Below are 15,590 nucleotides of genomic sequence, written 5' to 3'. Positions count from 1 at the left end.
TGTCTGCCTTGCAGGATTTTATTCATTTAATCACAACTTGCCATATGATCCTCCAACCACCGCCAGGAGTGTAGAACCAGGAAGTAATCTGAGTATCACCAAGTGTAGAAGAAAAAATACACTTGTCACATGCAAATGTAGAAGAACAAACAAAAAGGAGAGAAAAAAAAAGAGAAAAGAATTGAAAAGTTACACTATCCATCTATGTTCAACTGGAGAAGCAAATATTGTTAAGTACTACTTGGCTAGAGTGATTGTACATTGGGTAGGCATTTGCCTTACAAGTGGCCAACCTGAGTTCAATCACCAACACCCCATCATATGATCCTTCAAGCTCACCCAGAGTGATTCCTTCAAACAGAGCCAGGAGTGGACCAAAAAAACAACAAAAGAAAGAAAAAAAAAACCTCAATTTTGAGACAAGAAAATTTGCCTATTGTCTGGCCAACCCTTTTGGTCCTATGCGCCCCCAAATATTACTAAAGTACTACAGTGCCCCCAAACAATCCTCCATTTCAAAAAATACCAGATCTAGTTACATGATAATTTTTCAGTCTGAAATTATAGTGCAGAAGCCAATGAGAAGGACAGCTCAAGGCTGACTCAGGTTCAATCTTCAGCACCCCATATGGTTCCCCCAAACATCACCAGGAATGAGCCCTGAACACAGAGCCAGGAGTAACCCCTGAGCATTGTTAGATGTGATCCAAAAACAAAAATTTTTTGTTTCTAGGAACTCAGGGTGAGGCTTAGTGAGGAAATACATGCCTCACAATTGCAAGTAGAATAAAATCAAGGTTGTTGTTTTGTGTTTTACTTTTGTAGTGTCAAGTGAATTAAACCCAAAGCTTCATATATGCAAAGCAAGAAGTCAAATTTTTTTTTTTTGGCTTTTGGGCCACACCTGTTTTGACGCTCAGGGGTTACTCCTGGCTATGCACTCAGAAATCGCTCCTGGCTTGGGGGGACCATATGGGACACCGGGGGATCGAACCAAGGTCCGTCCTATGCTAGCGCTCACAAGGCAGACACTTTACCTCTAGAGCCACCTCTTCGGCCCCGCAAGAAGTCAAATTTATACCAGATATATAACCATAAGCCCAGAGCAAGGATTTCTTAATCAAGGATGATTTTTTGAAAAATCTCAGGGACTTTTTGAACTCTCTGAAGCAATACACACTTTCAATTTTTCTTTTTGTTGACTTTGCATCACATTAGTAGTGTTCAAAGGCTACATTAAAACAAATAAACCTGGAGACAGGGAGAATTCCAAAATGTGACCAGGATATTTATTCCCAGCTATATTATATCCCAAGGTGATACTGGCTACCTGGGCTAAATAAAACTTAGGTTTTGTGGGCCCGGAGAGATAGCACAGCGGCGTCTGCCTTGCAAACAGCCAATCCAGGACCAAAGGTGGTTGGTTCGAATCCCGGTGTCCCATATGGTCCCCCGTGCCTGCCAGGAGCTATTTCTGAGCAGACAGCCAGGAGTAACCCCTGAGCACCGCTGGGTGTGGCCCAAAAACCAAAAAATAAAAACTTGGGTTTTGTTTGTTTTTGGGCTACCCCGGCTGTGCTCAGAACTTATTCCTGGCTCTCTGCTCAGAGATTACTCCTGCCAAAGCTCATGGTATTGTATGTAATGCCAAGCATTTACCCAAGTCAGCTACATAAAAGGCAATCACTCTATCCACTTAGTCCACTGTACTATCTCCAGCTCCATAAAACTTTTTGGGGGCCGGGGGGTTGGGTCACACCCAGTGGTAATCAAGGGTTATTCCTAGCTCTGTGCTCAGAAATCACTCCTGGCAGGGTTGGGGAGCCATATGGGATGCTGGGGATCAACACAAATCAAACATAGCCACATGCAACACAAACAACCTACCTGCTGTGCAATTGCTCTGGCCTCTAAAACATATCTTTTAGGAACAGATTAATAAAATGGTTTGAGGGCCGGAGCAGTGGCGCAGAGCAGTAAGATGTCTGCCTTGCCAGTGCTAGCCTAGGACTGACCGCAGTTCAATCCTCTGGCATCCCATATGGTTCCCCAAGCCAGGAGCGATTTCTGAGCGCATAGCCAGAAGTAACCCCTGAACGTCACAGGATGTGGCCCAAAAAACAAACAAAAATATGGTTTGAGAGGTTCATGAATGATAGGGGTCAGAGAGATAGTACAAGAATTAAGGATATTGCCCTGCATCTGCTAATCCAATACCCATCCAATCTGTCCTGATCACAGAAACAGCAGTATCCCCAAGCATAACAGTGCAGCACAAAAAGATGACGAATGGGTGGGCTAAAAAGACTGTACAAAGGGCCCGGAGAGATAGCACAGCGGGTTTGCCTTGCAAGCAGCCAATCCAGGACCAAAGGTGGTTGGTTCGAATCCTGGTGTCCCATATGGTCCCCCGTGCCTGCCAGGAGCTATTTCTGAGCAGCCAGGAATAACCCCTGAGCACTGCCGGGTGTGGCCCAAAAGCAAAAAAAAAAAAAAAAAAAAAAAAGACTGTACAAAAACTAAGGCACGACTTTCATGCATGTGACCCAGGTTCAACTCTCTGCATTTTGTATGGTCAACCAAGTGCTGCCAGGCATAATTCTTGAGGGCAGAGCCAGGAATAACCCCTGAGCATTACTAGGTATGACCCCAAAATTAAACAGGGATTGGAAAGAATCCACAAAGCCAAGATTACAGGGACAGAAAACAGATCAGCACTAATCAGAAGGTTGTGGGAGTGGGCAAAATAAGTGAAGGGAATTATGACGTACTAAATTCCAGTTAACAAATAGTTAAAAGAGGAACTGAAGCATTAGTAAAGTGGGTAAGGCATTTGCCTTGCACACTAATGAGTCAGGTCCCCCAAACCCATAACAAGTGATTCACTCTTCAGAGTCAGGAATTAGCCCTGGGCATCACCATGTGGGGCCCCCCCACAACTCCCCTCAAAAAATAAAATGGGGATGAAATACTACACCAGGTAGTGTTTCCTTACTCACAGAACAATCACAGGTGCCCTGTATGTTCCTGGCCTCACCAAGAGTGATCCCTGACCTCAGAAGCCAGGAGCACACTGAGTATCACCAGGTGTGGCATGCACACACACACATACACATTTTTTTTAAATAAATTAAGTGGCCAGGGGCCGGAGGTGGCGCTAGAGGTAAGGTACCTGCCTTGCCTGCGCTAGCCTAGGACGGACCGCGATTCGATCCCCCCGGCGTCCCATATGGCCCCCAAGCCAGGAGCGACTTCTGAGCGCATAGCCAGGAGTAACCCCGAGCGTCACCGGGTGTGGCCCAAAACCAAAAAAAAAAAAAATTAAGTGGCCAATAGCACAAAGAGTAACGGGTTTTCACCTTGCACACAGCCAAACTAGGTTCACTTTCTAGTACTCCAAACGACAGGAGTAACCCTTAAGCATGAAGCCAGTAGCTAGCCCTAAGCACAGCCAAGTATGCCTACCAGAGTTTTTCCCTCACAAATCAAGTTGAGGATGTGGCAATCATCGGCAAATTAAATGTTTAAAAAGCCAGTGCAACAGTACAGCCGATAGGATTACTACCTTGCATACTTAATCTAAATTTGATTCCTGGCACTTGATACGGTGTCCAAAGCCCTGCTGAAGTGATCCCCAAGCACAAAGTTGGGAGGATAGGGCCAGAGAGATAGCATAGAGGTTATGACGTTTGCCTTGCATTAGACCAACTAACCTGGGTTCTATCTGGGCAGCCCATCTGGGAATCCCACATGGTTCCCAGAGCCTGCCAGAAATCCTTAGGATTTTGAACCCCCTGAGTGCTGCTGGGGGTTTCCCAAAAACAAAACAAAAAAGTCAGGTGGATATCCTAAGCATTGTTGGGTGTAACTAAAAACGCAGGTGGGGGGGTGGGCGCTGCACATGACAGCTGAATTCAATTTCACATACAAAGTAATAACCTTAAGACAGCAGAACAAACAGGGAGTTTGTTTGCCTTGAACATATCTGACCAGGGTTAGATCCAAAACACTAAATATTGTTCCCCCAAATCCCACCAGAAGTGATCCCTGAGCAAAGAGCCAGGATTAAGTGCTAATGGATATTAAGTGCCCCCCCAAAAAATGCTGAGTAACCAAATGATGAGTAAAATTACTCTGATGACATATGCAATGTCTAAATATCAAAATCATTATATATAAATTAAAATAATGTATATTAATTACATTTCAGTAAAAATAGGGGCATAGAACAAAAAGAGAGCTTAAAGGGCTAACTGAGGGTCTGTGTTTGACGATCATTCCCAGTGGTGTTCAAGGGACTATATACTGCTAGAAACTGAACCCAGGGCCTCACATATGCAAGGAAAATGGTCTACCACTGGACTACATTCTTTTTTTTTTTTTTGGGGGGGGGGTTTCACACCCAGCAGTGCTCAGGGTTTACTCCTGGCTCTACACTCAGAAATCGCTTCTGGCAGGCTCAGGGGACCATATGGGATGCCCGAATTTGAACCACTATCCTTCAACATGCAAGGCAAACACCTTACCTCCATGCTATCTCTCCGGCCCCTGGACTACATTCTTGACCTTGCCTTTTTTTTTTTATTTTATTTTTGGACCACCTATCACCAATTCAAGGAGGAGGGGGTGATGGTATACAATGCTCCTGGTGGTGCTCAAGAAACTCTGCACCACGTAGTTCAGAGAACTGAAAAAGAACCTCCTATCTCGCCCCCATACCCCTTTGAGTTAGCTCCCTTGCCTAAAACTTTTAAATTGCTTTTTCATTTGTGTTTGTTTGGGGCCCAAACCTGACTGTGCTCTAAATTTACATCTGCCTCTGTGCCCAGAGATAATTCATGGGGTTAGAGTACAGTAGGTAGGGCATTTGACTTGCATGCAGCCAACCCAATTTGGTCCCTGGCATTCCATATGGCCCTATCCCTCCCAATCCCCAAGCCACCAGGGGTATAAGCATGATTCTGAGCATCACCTATATGACTCAAAAACCAAACTCCCCCGCAAAAGGAATGTCTGAGATGGTGCCATGGACCAGATTATGGTACTAGAGATGAAACTCAGATTAGCCATGTGCAAAGTAAGTACCCTACCCACTGTATTATCTCTTTGGCTCTATAGATTGCTTTTAAGAAACAATGTGTCTCTCTCCAGTGAGTGGCCCATCCCAATGTATCTGCTTTAAAAAAATGTTATTACAGGGCAGAAGTGTAGAGTGGGTAGGGCATTTGCCTTGCGCACGGACGACCTAGGTTTGATTCCTGGCACCCCGTAGGGTCCACTGCACATCACCAGGAATTAATTCCTGAGTGTAGAGCCAGGAATAGCCCCTGAAGATTGCCAGGTGTAGCCAAAAAAAAAAATCATTATTATAGCTCAGAGCTTAGAGGCTACTGCCACACTTAGAAATTGTGCTTAGGAATTGTTCCCTGGAAACATTACTTGCTGTAGCCCCAAAACAAAAACAACTGAAAAGAAAAATTTCTCCAGCAGGGACCAGAGCAATAGTACACTGGTAGGGTAGTGTAATGTCTTGCATGCAATCTACTGAGATTTTGTTCCCAACAGCCCAGAAGGTCCCGGAAGTACCACCAGGTATAATTCCGGGGTGCAGAGTCAGGAGTAACCTAACCCCTGAAAATCCTCATATGGCCCAATAGCAAAATAAAAAGAAAAAATGCTCCCAGAAGTATTTAGAGGACTATGTGGTGTTGGGGGATTTGCCTTACATATGTGAGGCCCTGGTTTCAATTTCTGACTGCACAGTCTCCTGAACACCACTGGGAGTGACCCTCAAACACAGACCCCAGGATAGCCAGATCTAGTCAAAAAATAAAAGGAAATAGAGAAATAGTAAAGCAGGTAGGGCACTTGCCTTGCACGTGGCCAATCTGGGTTCAAGCCCCAGCACCTCCTATATTCCCCAAAGCACTTAACTGATATGGGCCAAAATCATCTCCCCATTAAAAAATAAAATAAAATAATAAAGGGCCGGAGCAATAGCATAGCATTAGGGTGTTTGCCTTGCATGGGGCCAGTTCGATTCCTGGTTCCCATATGGTTCCTGAGCCTCAGCCTGTCAGGAGCGATTTCTGAGTGCAGAGCCAGAGTAAACCCCTGAGCGCCACAAGGTGTGACCCCCCACCCCCCCAAAAAAAAATAAAAAAGCAAAAAGAAACATAAAAGAAAATCCCTTTGCCAAATAAAGCTATCTTCTAAAAAATAATACTAAGAAAGGTATCAAATGCAAAGATTTTGAAAAAAAAAAAAAAAAAAAAAAGCTAAGTTCAGGGCCAAAAACAGTAGATAATAGGGCTTAGTCTTGCATGCACTCAACCTAGCTTTGACCCGAGAACTACATACGGTTCCTGAGCCCCACCATGACTGATCCCAGAAGCCATGAGTACCACTGGGTACATCCCACCCAACACACACACCTCAAAGATGTGAAATGCCTATTATAATTTTTTGTTGGTTTCTGTGGGATTTTTCTGCAATCCAGGCAACACTCAGGAGCTATTTACTGCTGGCTCTCAGCTCAGGATAAGGTGACAGAGCTCTCCAAGCCAAGCCTTCTGCATACACCATGTGTATGGGCCTATTGTACTTTCTCTCCAACCCCTACACTGGAAAGGAAGTTCTCAACAGGGACAGGGAAAGTTAAATTCTTCTACCTTTATGTAGTCATTCAAAAATGTTAATGATATAGACAATTCTTTAGGACAAATTATAAAGTACTCAAAGTAATTTTATCTGTTATATGAAATATAATATGTATGCTAAAGCACATCAAAGAAATGTCAAAATGTGGGGGTCGAAGCGTGCTAAGCCGGGATGGACCGCGGTTCATCCCCTGGAGTCCCAAATGGTCTCCCAAGCCAGGAGTAGTTTCTGAGCACATAGCAAGGAATAACCCGAGCGTCATCGGGTGACCCAAAAACAAACAAACAAACAAACAAAAAAGAAATGTCAAAATGTGATCATAATAGTAGTTTTCTATGGGTGGAAGTATACTGGGATGAAATGAGAGAGAAGTGACTGCCATTTTCTCTTTATTACTCTTCTGCATTTTCCTATTTCCTAAAATGGAAACTCATCCCAAATATTAATTAATTCTTTTATTTGGGTCACATGTGGTGATGATACTCAGGGCTTATTCCTGAGAGGGTCTGAGGAACCATATGGAATGCTGGGGATCAAAGTGAAGCAACAGGCAAGATGTTTTAACCCACTGTGCTTAACTGTTGCATTTCACTCCACTTTTAAGATTGTTAAGGGACCAGAGAGATAGCATGGAGGTAAAGCGTTTGCCCTTGCACGAAGAAGGACGGAAGGACCATCCATATGGTCCCCGAGCCTGCCAGGAGCAATTTCTGAGTGTAGAACCAAGAGTAACCCTTGAGCCCTACTGGGTATGACCCAAAAACCCAAACCAATAAAAAAAGATTGTTAAGATTTTTCTATTTTAAAAAAACTTTAACAGTACAGTAAATCATCTGAACAGTACAAGTGGCAAGGTAAAAAAAAAATCTCTCTCAGGGCCAGAGAGATAACACAGCAATAGGGCACGTACACTGCACCAATCCAAGACGGATGGTGGTTCGAATACCAGCATCCCATATGGTCCTGCTATGCCTGCCAGGAGCAATTTCTGTGCACAGAGGCAGAGCCAGGAGTAACCCCAGCACCACTGGGTGTGACCCAAAAACAAAACAAAAAAAACCCTCTCTGGAAGTAGCCAACATTTTTAATGCATCTTTAATCATTCATTTACACACTTCTATTATTTTGAGCCATATCCAGCAATAATCACTCCCACCATAACTTAAGGGACCACATATGAACAGAGGTGCTAGGGAGCTAATCAAGAACTCCAGCCTGGGGGCTGGAGAGATAGCATAAAGGCAGGGTGTTTGCCTTGCATGCAGAGGGATGGTGGTTTGAATCCCGGCATCCTATATGGTCCCCGAGCCTGCCAGGAGCAATTTCTGAGCATAAAGCCAGGAGTAACCCCTGAGCGCTGCTAGGTGTGACCCAAAAACAAACAAACAAAAAAAAAGAACTTGAGCACGTAAAATATTACTCCCACTCTTTGAGCCGTCTCATTATCAATAGTGTATTACTCATGTCCAGAGAGAGGCAAATACACCAAGCTATCTAGTACTCTTAATTCTACACAAATCTTTCATAACATTATCTAAATACTGTTCCATAAGTGGAATTCTGTGCTTTAAAATTTTCCTCACTAAATTTGAGGTGCTACTCCCTTATGTTAACCTTTGAGGTTCTGTGAAGCAGTCCACCTTATGTTTTCTATTTTCTTCCAAACTGAAGGACAGGAATGGGGAGGAAGATTTAGACGAAGCTTAGTTGTGATCAGGGACACATTATCCTGAAAGCAGTGCCAGGAATCAACTCAACCCTAGACCTCCTAAATACAAACCATGTGATCAGCCCATTGGACTATGTCCCTGGCCCTATTACCATCCTAATCTTCTGTACTTCAATCATATTTTCTCTTAACAATCCAGACTACTTTCAGATACCATCTTGACATGCTTGCCACATTATACATCCTCAGGTTTGTTCTAATAAAAAAAAGGTTACAGGGCTGGAGTGATAGCACAGCAGTAGGGCATTTTGCCTTGCACGTAGCCAACCCAGGAAGGACCTGGGTTTGATTCCCAGCATCCCATTTAGTCCGTAAGCCTGCCAGGAGCGATTCTGAGTGCAGAACCAGAAGTAACCCCTGAGTGCCACCAGATGTGGCCCAAAACGCCCCCCCCCCCAAATAAAATAAAATAAAAAGCATGTTACATGTCAAATACTACTTTAAACATATCTCAAAAACAAAAGTAAGTCACTTCAAACTTAAGCATAGAAACAATGAAGAGTTTTATCTTCAAGAAACAGAAGTTTAAATAAAGAGTGTGACTTAATATTTTGGGATTTTGTTTTTCCTCCTTTAAACACTGGACATGAATACAGCTTTTGAGTTGATATTTATAATAATCTCCAGACCTAAAAGATTGTAGCATTTAGTGTGTCTTAACAATTATGTACTGTACCAGCCATGGATTTTTGTAATATACTTGTCTCCCTTTTTTGTAGTATTTTAGTAAAAAAAAAAAAAAGAAAGAAAGAAATGGGCCCGGAGAGATAGCACAGCGGCATTTGCCTTGCAAACAGCAGATCCAGGACCAAAGGTGGTTGGTTCGAATCCCAGTGTCCCATATGCTCCCCCGTGCCTGCCAGGAGCTATTTCTGAGCAGACAGCCAGGAGTAACCCCTGAGCACCGCCGGGTGTGGCCCAAAAACCAAAAAAAAAAGAAACAGAAGTTACAAATCATTACATAACCTAAAAATATTGTTTTTACAAATATCAGCATTAAATTTTAAACTTTATCAAAGCAAAACTATGTTAAAATATAGCCATATGGTCCCCTGATTTCTGTCAGGAGTGATCCCTGAATACAAAGCCTAAAGTAGTTCCCAAGACTGTAGGTATGACCCTAATACAATAAAAAATAAATAAATAAAAAGTTTAGCTGAATTAGGTTCATTTGTAGCAGCATAAAATGTTATTTTCTTCTTTTTTTTTTTTTTTTAGAGGAGAGAGGGGAGAGGATGGGAGAGGGGAAAGGAGGGAGGAGAGGAGAGGGGAGAGAGGAGAGGAGAGAAGGGAGAGAAGAGAGGGGAGAGGGGAGAGGGGAGAGGATGGGAGGGGAAAAGGAGGGAGGAGAGGAGAGGGGGAGAGAGGAGAGGAGAGAGGGGAGAGGGGAGAGGATGGGAGACGGGAGAAGGAAGAGGATGGGAGAGGGGAGAAGGAAGAGGATGGGAGAGGGGAAAGGAGGGAGGAGAGGAGAGGGGAGAGAGAAGAGGAGAGGAGAGGAGAGGAGAGGAGAGGAGAGGAGAGGAGAGGAGAGGAGAGGAGAGGAGAGGAGAGGAGAGGAGAGGAGAGGAGAGGAGAGGAGAGGAGAGGAGAGGAGAGGAGAGGAGAGGAGAGGAGAGGAGAGGAGAGGAGAGGAGAGGAGAGGAGAGGAGAGGAGAGGAGAGGAGAGGAGAGGAGAGAGGGGAGAGAGGAGAGAGGAGAAGATGGGAGAGGGGTAATGGAGAGGGAAGAGGGGAAAGGAGAGGAGAGGAGAGGAGAGGAGAGGAGAGGAGAGGAGAGGAGAGGAGAGGAGAGGAGAGGAGAGGAGAGGAGAGGAGAGGAGAGGAGAGGAGAGGAGAGGAGAGGAGAGGAGAGGAGAGGAGAGGAGAGGAGAGGAGAGGAGAGGAGAGGAGAGGAGAGGAGAGGAGAGGAGAGGAGAGGAGAGGAGAGGAGAGGAGAGGAGAGGAGAGGAGAGGAGAGGAGAGGAGAGGAGAGGAGAGAGGGGAGAGAGGAGAGAGGAGAAGATGGGAGAGGGGTAATGGAGAGGGAAGAGGGGAAAGGAGAGAAACACTTCTCTTTTTTTCTTAAAATAAAAGTAGTCCCCAAAATGCTATCTAAAAATATAAATAAACAAGATTATAATTTGTTTTGGAGTCAGATCTGGTGGTGCTCATGGATTATTACTGTGTCTGCACTCAGGAATCACTCCTGGTGGGCTCCATATGGGATGCTGAGGTTCTGAACCCTAGTTAGCTTCATGCAAGACAAGCATTGTACTTGAATTATCCTCCAGCTCAAACTCATAAAAATTTTTTTTTGTTTTTTGGGTCATACCTGGCAGCGCTCAGGGGTTACTCCTGGCTTCACACACTCAGAAATTGCTCCTGGCAGTCAGGGGGACCATATGGGATACCGGGATATGAACCAATGACCTTCTGCATGAAAGGCAATCACCTTACTTCCATGCTATCTCTCTGGTCCCATAATTTAAATATTATTTGCATTCTTGAAGCACAAGAATAAGGCATACAGTTAACATAGGCTTGATCCCAGGCACAACATACAATCCTAAGCAATGCCAGGAGTGACTCCTGAGTGAAAGCAGAGCCAGGAGTTAGCAAGCCTAAACACGGGGAAATTTGGCTAAAATACCCAAACCAAAACAGAAGATAAATGGGGCTAAGAGACAGCTCAAAAAGCTGGAGTGTATGCCTTGCTGGAAGAATGGATTTGATCACTGACACTGCATTGTTTTTACAAATATCAGCTTTAAATTTTAAACTTGATCAAAGCAAAACTATGTTACAATATGACTGGAGGAACTAGATAGCACAGTCGTATGATTCCCAGTACTTTTTTTTTTTTTTTTTTTTGGTTTTTGGGCCACACCCGGCGGTGCTCAGGGGTTACTCCTGGCTGTCTGCTCAGAAACAGCTCCTGGCAGGCACGGGGGACCATATGGGACACCGGGATTCGAACCAACCACCTTTGGTCCTGGATTGGCTGCTTGCAAGGCAAACGCCGCTGTGCTATCTCTCCGGGCCCCCCAGCACTCATTTCTAAAATTAGAACATACGTGCTCACTTCGGCAGCACATATACTAAAATTGGAACAATACAGAGAAGATTACAATGGCCCTGTGCAAGATTACATGCAAATTCGTGAAGCGTTCTATATTTAAATAAATAAATAAATAAATAAATAAGTATTAAAAAATAAAAGTATCACATACACTTACAAAGGATGTTTATCTATCATAAAATATCAATCTACTGGGGCCTAAGAGATAACACAGCGGTAGGGCATTTGCTTTGCAAGCAGCCAACTCAGGACAAATGTTAGTTCGAATCCTGGCATTCCACGTGGGCCCCCTTGGCTGCCAGGAGGGATTTTTTTTTTTTTTTTTTTGGTTTTTGGGCCACACCCGTTTGACGCTCAGGGGTTACTCCTGGCTATGTGCTCAGAAATCGCCCCTGGCTTGGGGGGACCATATGGGACGCCGGGGGATCGAACCACAGTCCGTTCTTGGCTAGCGCTTGTAAGGCAGACACCTTACCTCTAGCGCCACCTTCCCGGCCCCAGGAGGGATTTTTAAGCACAGAGCCAGGAGTAACCCGAGTGCCGCCAGATGTGGCCCAAAACCAAACAAACAAACAAAAAAATATGTTCTTTTGCTTTTGCATAATATTTTGCTTTTGGGTCACCCTCCAGGAATGCTCAAGGGTTACTCTGGGCTTGCACACAGGAATAATTTCTGGAATGTTGAGGGGACCATATGGCTTAGATGTATGCAAGGCAAGCATTTTATCTGTACTATTTCTGCAGCCCTAACATGTTAATTGATATGGATAAAGAGACTGAATTGTAAGGTCGAAGAGATAGCACGGAGGTAGAGTGTTTGCCTTGCATGCAGAAGATTGGTGGTTCGAATTCCAGCATACCATATGGTCCCCCAAGCCTGCCAGGAGTGATTTCTGAGAGTAGAGCCAGGAGGAATCCCTGAGCGCTGCCGGGTGTGACCCAAAAACCAAAAAAATAAATAAATAAAAGGTGAATTTTAGTATAACGTATTGAAAAATTCAAAGTTTTTATGCTTTAAGTTTTATGTAGGAGCTCGAGTGATAGCGTAGTGGTAGGGCATTTCTCTTCCATGTGGCTGCCGAGGACAGACCTGGGTTCAATCCCAGGCATCCTATATGGTCCCCCAAACCAGGAGCAATTTCTGAGCACAAAGCCAGGAGTAACTCCTGAGTGTCACTGGGTGTAGCCCAAAAACCAAAAATAAAATAAAAAGAAATGGACATTTATATTTATAAAACACAAATTCTATAAGTTATGCTACTATCTTCTGATGAGGATTTCAGTATGAACTAGTGAAGAATAAAAAAACACACAAGCTAAAACAGAAAAGCCAGATGTACAAATCCCAATCTGCCCAATCATATATACATATTTCCTTGGTAGTACCTTTGTCCTTCTTGAAATCCAGAGCATCTTGTTTATCAGTGACAATTTCCTTCATGTTAACAACACTTCGATGAATTAGCTGACGAAGAATTTTGATCTCACGAATCGCTGTGATTGGGAAGCCCTCTTTCTCATTGTCTAATCTCACCTTCTTCAAGGCTACTAGCTCTCCTATCAAAACAAAGTCAAACCATTACATTACAATTAGAATTTTCTTAATTATCATTATGACATATAAATATCCATTTATTTATTTATTTATTTATTTATTTTTGGTTTTTGGGTCATACCCATCAACGCTCAGGGGTTTCTCCTGGCTCTGCATGTAGAAATCGCCTCTAGCAGGCTCAGGGAACCATATGGGATGCTGAGAATCGAAACAAAACACCGTTGGTCATGGGTAGGGCCATATGCAAGACAAATGTCCTACAGTTGTGCTATCTCTCCGGCCCCCTCCATTTCTATTCTAAAAAACAGATTTTCAGGAGCGGAGCAGTGGCACAAGTAGTAGGGCGTCTGCCTTGCATGCGACATACCTAGGACAAACCATGGTTCGAACCCCTGCCGTCCCATATGGTCCCCCAAGCCAGGAGTGACTTCTGAGCGCATAGCCAGGAGTAACCCCTGAGTGTCACTGGGTCTGGCCCAAAAACAAAAACAAAAACAAAACAGACTTCAAAAGGGCAGGTAGGGCATATCCCTTGCATTTGGCTGACCCGGGTTTGTTCTCTGGCATCCCATACGGTCCCCCAAGCCTGAAAGGAGTTATTTCTGAGTGCAGAGCCAGGGGTAACCCAGGTACTGCTTGTTGTGCCCTTCCCCTCCACTCCACCCCCCCAAAAAAAAACCCTGCTTTTCGGGCTGGACTGATACTAGAGCATGCAGGGCACTTGCCTTGCACAAAGCCGACCAGGGTTTGATTCCATAAAGACCCCATGTTGTCCTCCAGGAGTGATATTGATCTCAGTGCCAGGAGTGAACCCTGAGCAATGTCAGGTATGGAGCAAAGAAGGGAGGGAGAAAAAGAGGGGGAAAAGAAGGGAGGGAAGAAAGAAGGAAAAGAGGGAGGGAGGAAGGAAAATCGCCTTTTATTTTTTTCAGGAGGTGGGCAGGCACCATCAACAACGCTCAAGGAGTTACTCCTAGCATTGCTCAGGGGACCAGGGGACCATATGAAATACTAGGGATCGAGAGGAAGAGCAGACAAGAAACTGCTTGGAAAAGACGGCATAGAAGCCATGTGAGAAAAATGCACATGGCAGTTAGGGCCATGAAATAAAGCTGGCTGACTCCTGAAACTTAAAAAAGAAATACCAGGGATCAAACACCCTAGCCATTGTACTATCACTCTAGTACCAAAAGCTAACTTCTGGGGCCAGAGCAATAGCACAATGGTAGGGCATTGGCCTTGCACGAACCTGGGTTTGATTCTCAGCATCCCATATGGTCCCCCAAGCCTGTAAGAAATGATTTCTGAGCACGGAGACAGGAGTAAGCCTGAGCACCGTAGGGTGTGACTCAAAAACAAAAACCAAAAACCAAAAAAAAGCTAACTTCTCTTACCCACACCAGTATCAAATCTGGTTGGCTGCATGCAAGGCAAGCACTCTACCCACTGTGCTATCACTCCAGCCCAAGACTTTCTTGAAATATTTTTGGGAGAAAGGGAAAGAGGGAGGGGGAGAGCAAGAGAAAATGAGTGTGTGTGTGTGTGTGTGTGTGTGTGTGTGTGTGAGAGAGAGAGAGAGAGAGAGAGAGAGAGAGAGAGAGAGAGAGAGAGAGAGAGAGAGAGAGAGAGAGAGAATACAAACAAACGTGCATACAGTGAGGGGTGTAGGACTAGGAGGCCCATACATAATAGCACTCTGAAAATGCTCCCAGCAGTGCTCAAAGAAACCACATAGTGACAAGGATCAAAACCAGGCCTCCTGCCAGCAAAACATGTGCCAGCTCACTGAACCATCTCTCTGGCCCCAAGGCTTAAAAATTCTGATTCAACTTGCAACTCAAGGTTGAAGATACAGTACAGTAAGTAGGAAGCTTACTTGGCAAAGTAAACCCGGGTTCAAAACCCAGCACCACCACCAGGTACAATCACCAGCATCCCAGGGCCAGAGAGATAGTACAGTGCACAATGTACTTGCTCGGCATCCCATATGTTCCTCCAAGCAGTGCCAGGAATAACTCCTGAGCATAGAGCCAGAAATAATAACCCTTCAGTGCCACTAGATGTGGCCCCAAGACATAACAAAAAAGAAAAAAAATAAATCTTCAAATGCTTGAGCGATAGATAGCACAACATGTAGGACATTTGCCTACCACACATCCACCTGGATTTGATCCCCAGCATTCCATACGGTCTCCCAAATCTGCCAGGAGTAATTTCTGAGCACAGAGCCAGGAATAACCAGAGTGCCAACAGGTGTGGCCCAAAACCCAAAATAAATAATCAGTCTTCAGCATCCCATAAAGTTCCCTGAATGGTCTCTCCTCAAGCCTGCCAAGATTGGTACCTGAGTGCAAAGAGTAACCCCTGAGAACAATCAGATATTGGGGTTCCCTCCAGCAAAACTCCCCTGAGCTCTGCCAACAATGATCCCTGAGCACAAAATCAAGAGAAAACCTTCAGCACTGCTGAGTGTGGCCCCTGCAAACTTTTTTAACTGAAAATTTGGGATTATTAAATCAATGATTCAAAAGTTACTTTCATCTTTAAGAACTAATTCTTTTTTCGTTTTGTTTTGTTTTTATTTTG

General features: G+C 44.4%; 1 protein-coding gene and 1 non-coding gene across 3 annotated transcripts in view; one reads left to right on the top strand and one right to left on the bottom strand.

Moving 5' to 3' along the window:
* The window catches only part of CDK12 (cyclin dependent kinase 12), an 81,218-nt gene that overhangs the window by 34,705 nt on the left and 30,923 nt on the right, over positions 1 to 15,590 (bottom strand). For both annotated transcript variants that reach the window (XM_049778901.1, XM_049778910.1), the window contains exon 5: positions 12,836 to 13,006. In XM_049778901.1, coding sequence (XP_049634858.1) covers positions 12,836 to 13,006 — 171 coding nt within the window. The remainder of the gene's footprint in view (positions 1 to 12,835; positions 13,007 to 15,590) is intronic.
* LOC126028949 (U6 spliceosomal RNA) lies at positions 11,445 to 11,549 on the top strand. Its single transcript, XR_007502621.1, has one exon. It is a non-coding gene; the product is annotated as a U6 spliceosomal RNA (small nuclear RNA).

This window comes from Suncus etruscus, chromosome 1, assembly GCF_024139225.1.
Source record: "Suncus etruscus isolate mSunEtr1 chromosome 1, mSunEtr1.pri.cur, whole genome shotgun sequence".
Taxonomy (NCBI): domain Eukaryota; kingdom Metazoa; phylum Chordata; class Mammalia; order Eulipotyphla; family Soricidae; genus Suncus; species Suncus etruscus.
This window is presented reverse-complemented; position numbering and strand designations above follow the sequence as displayed.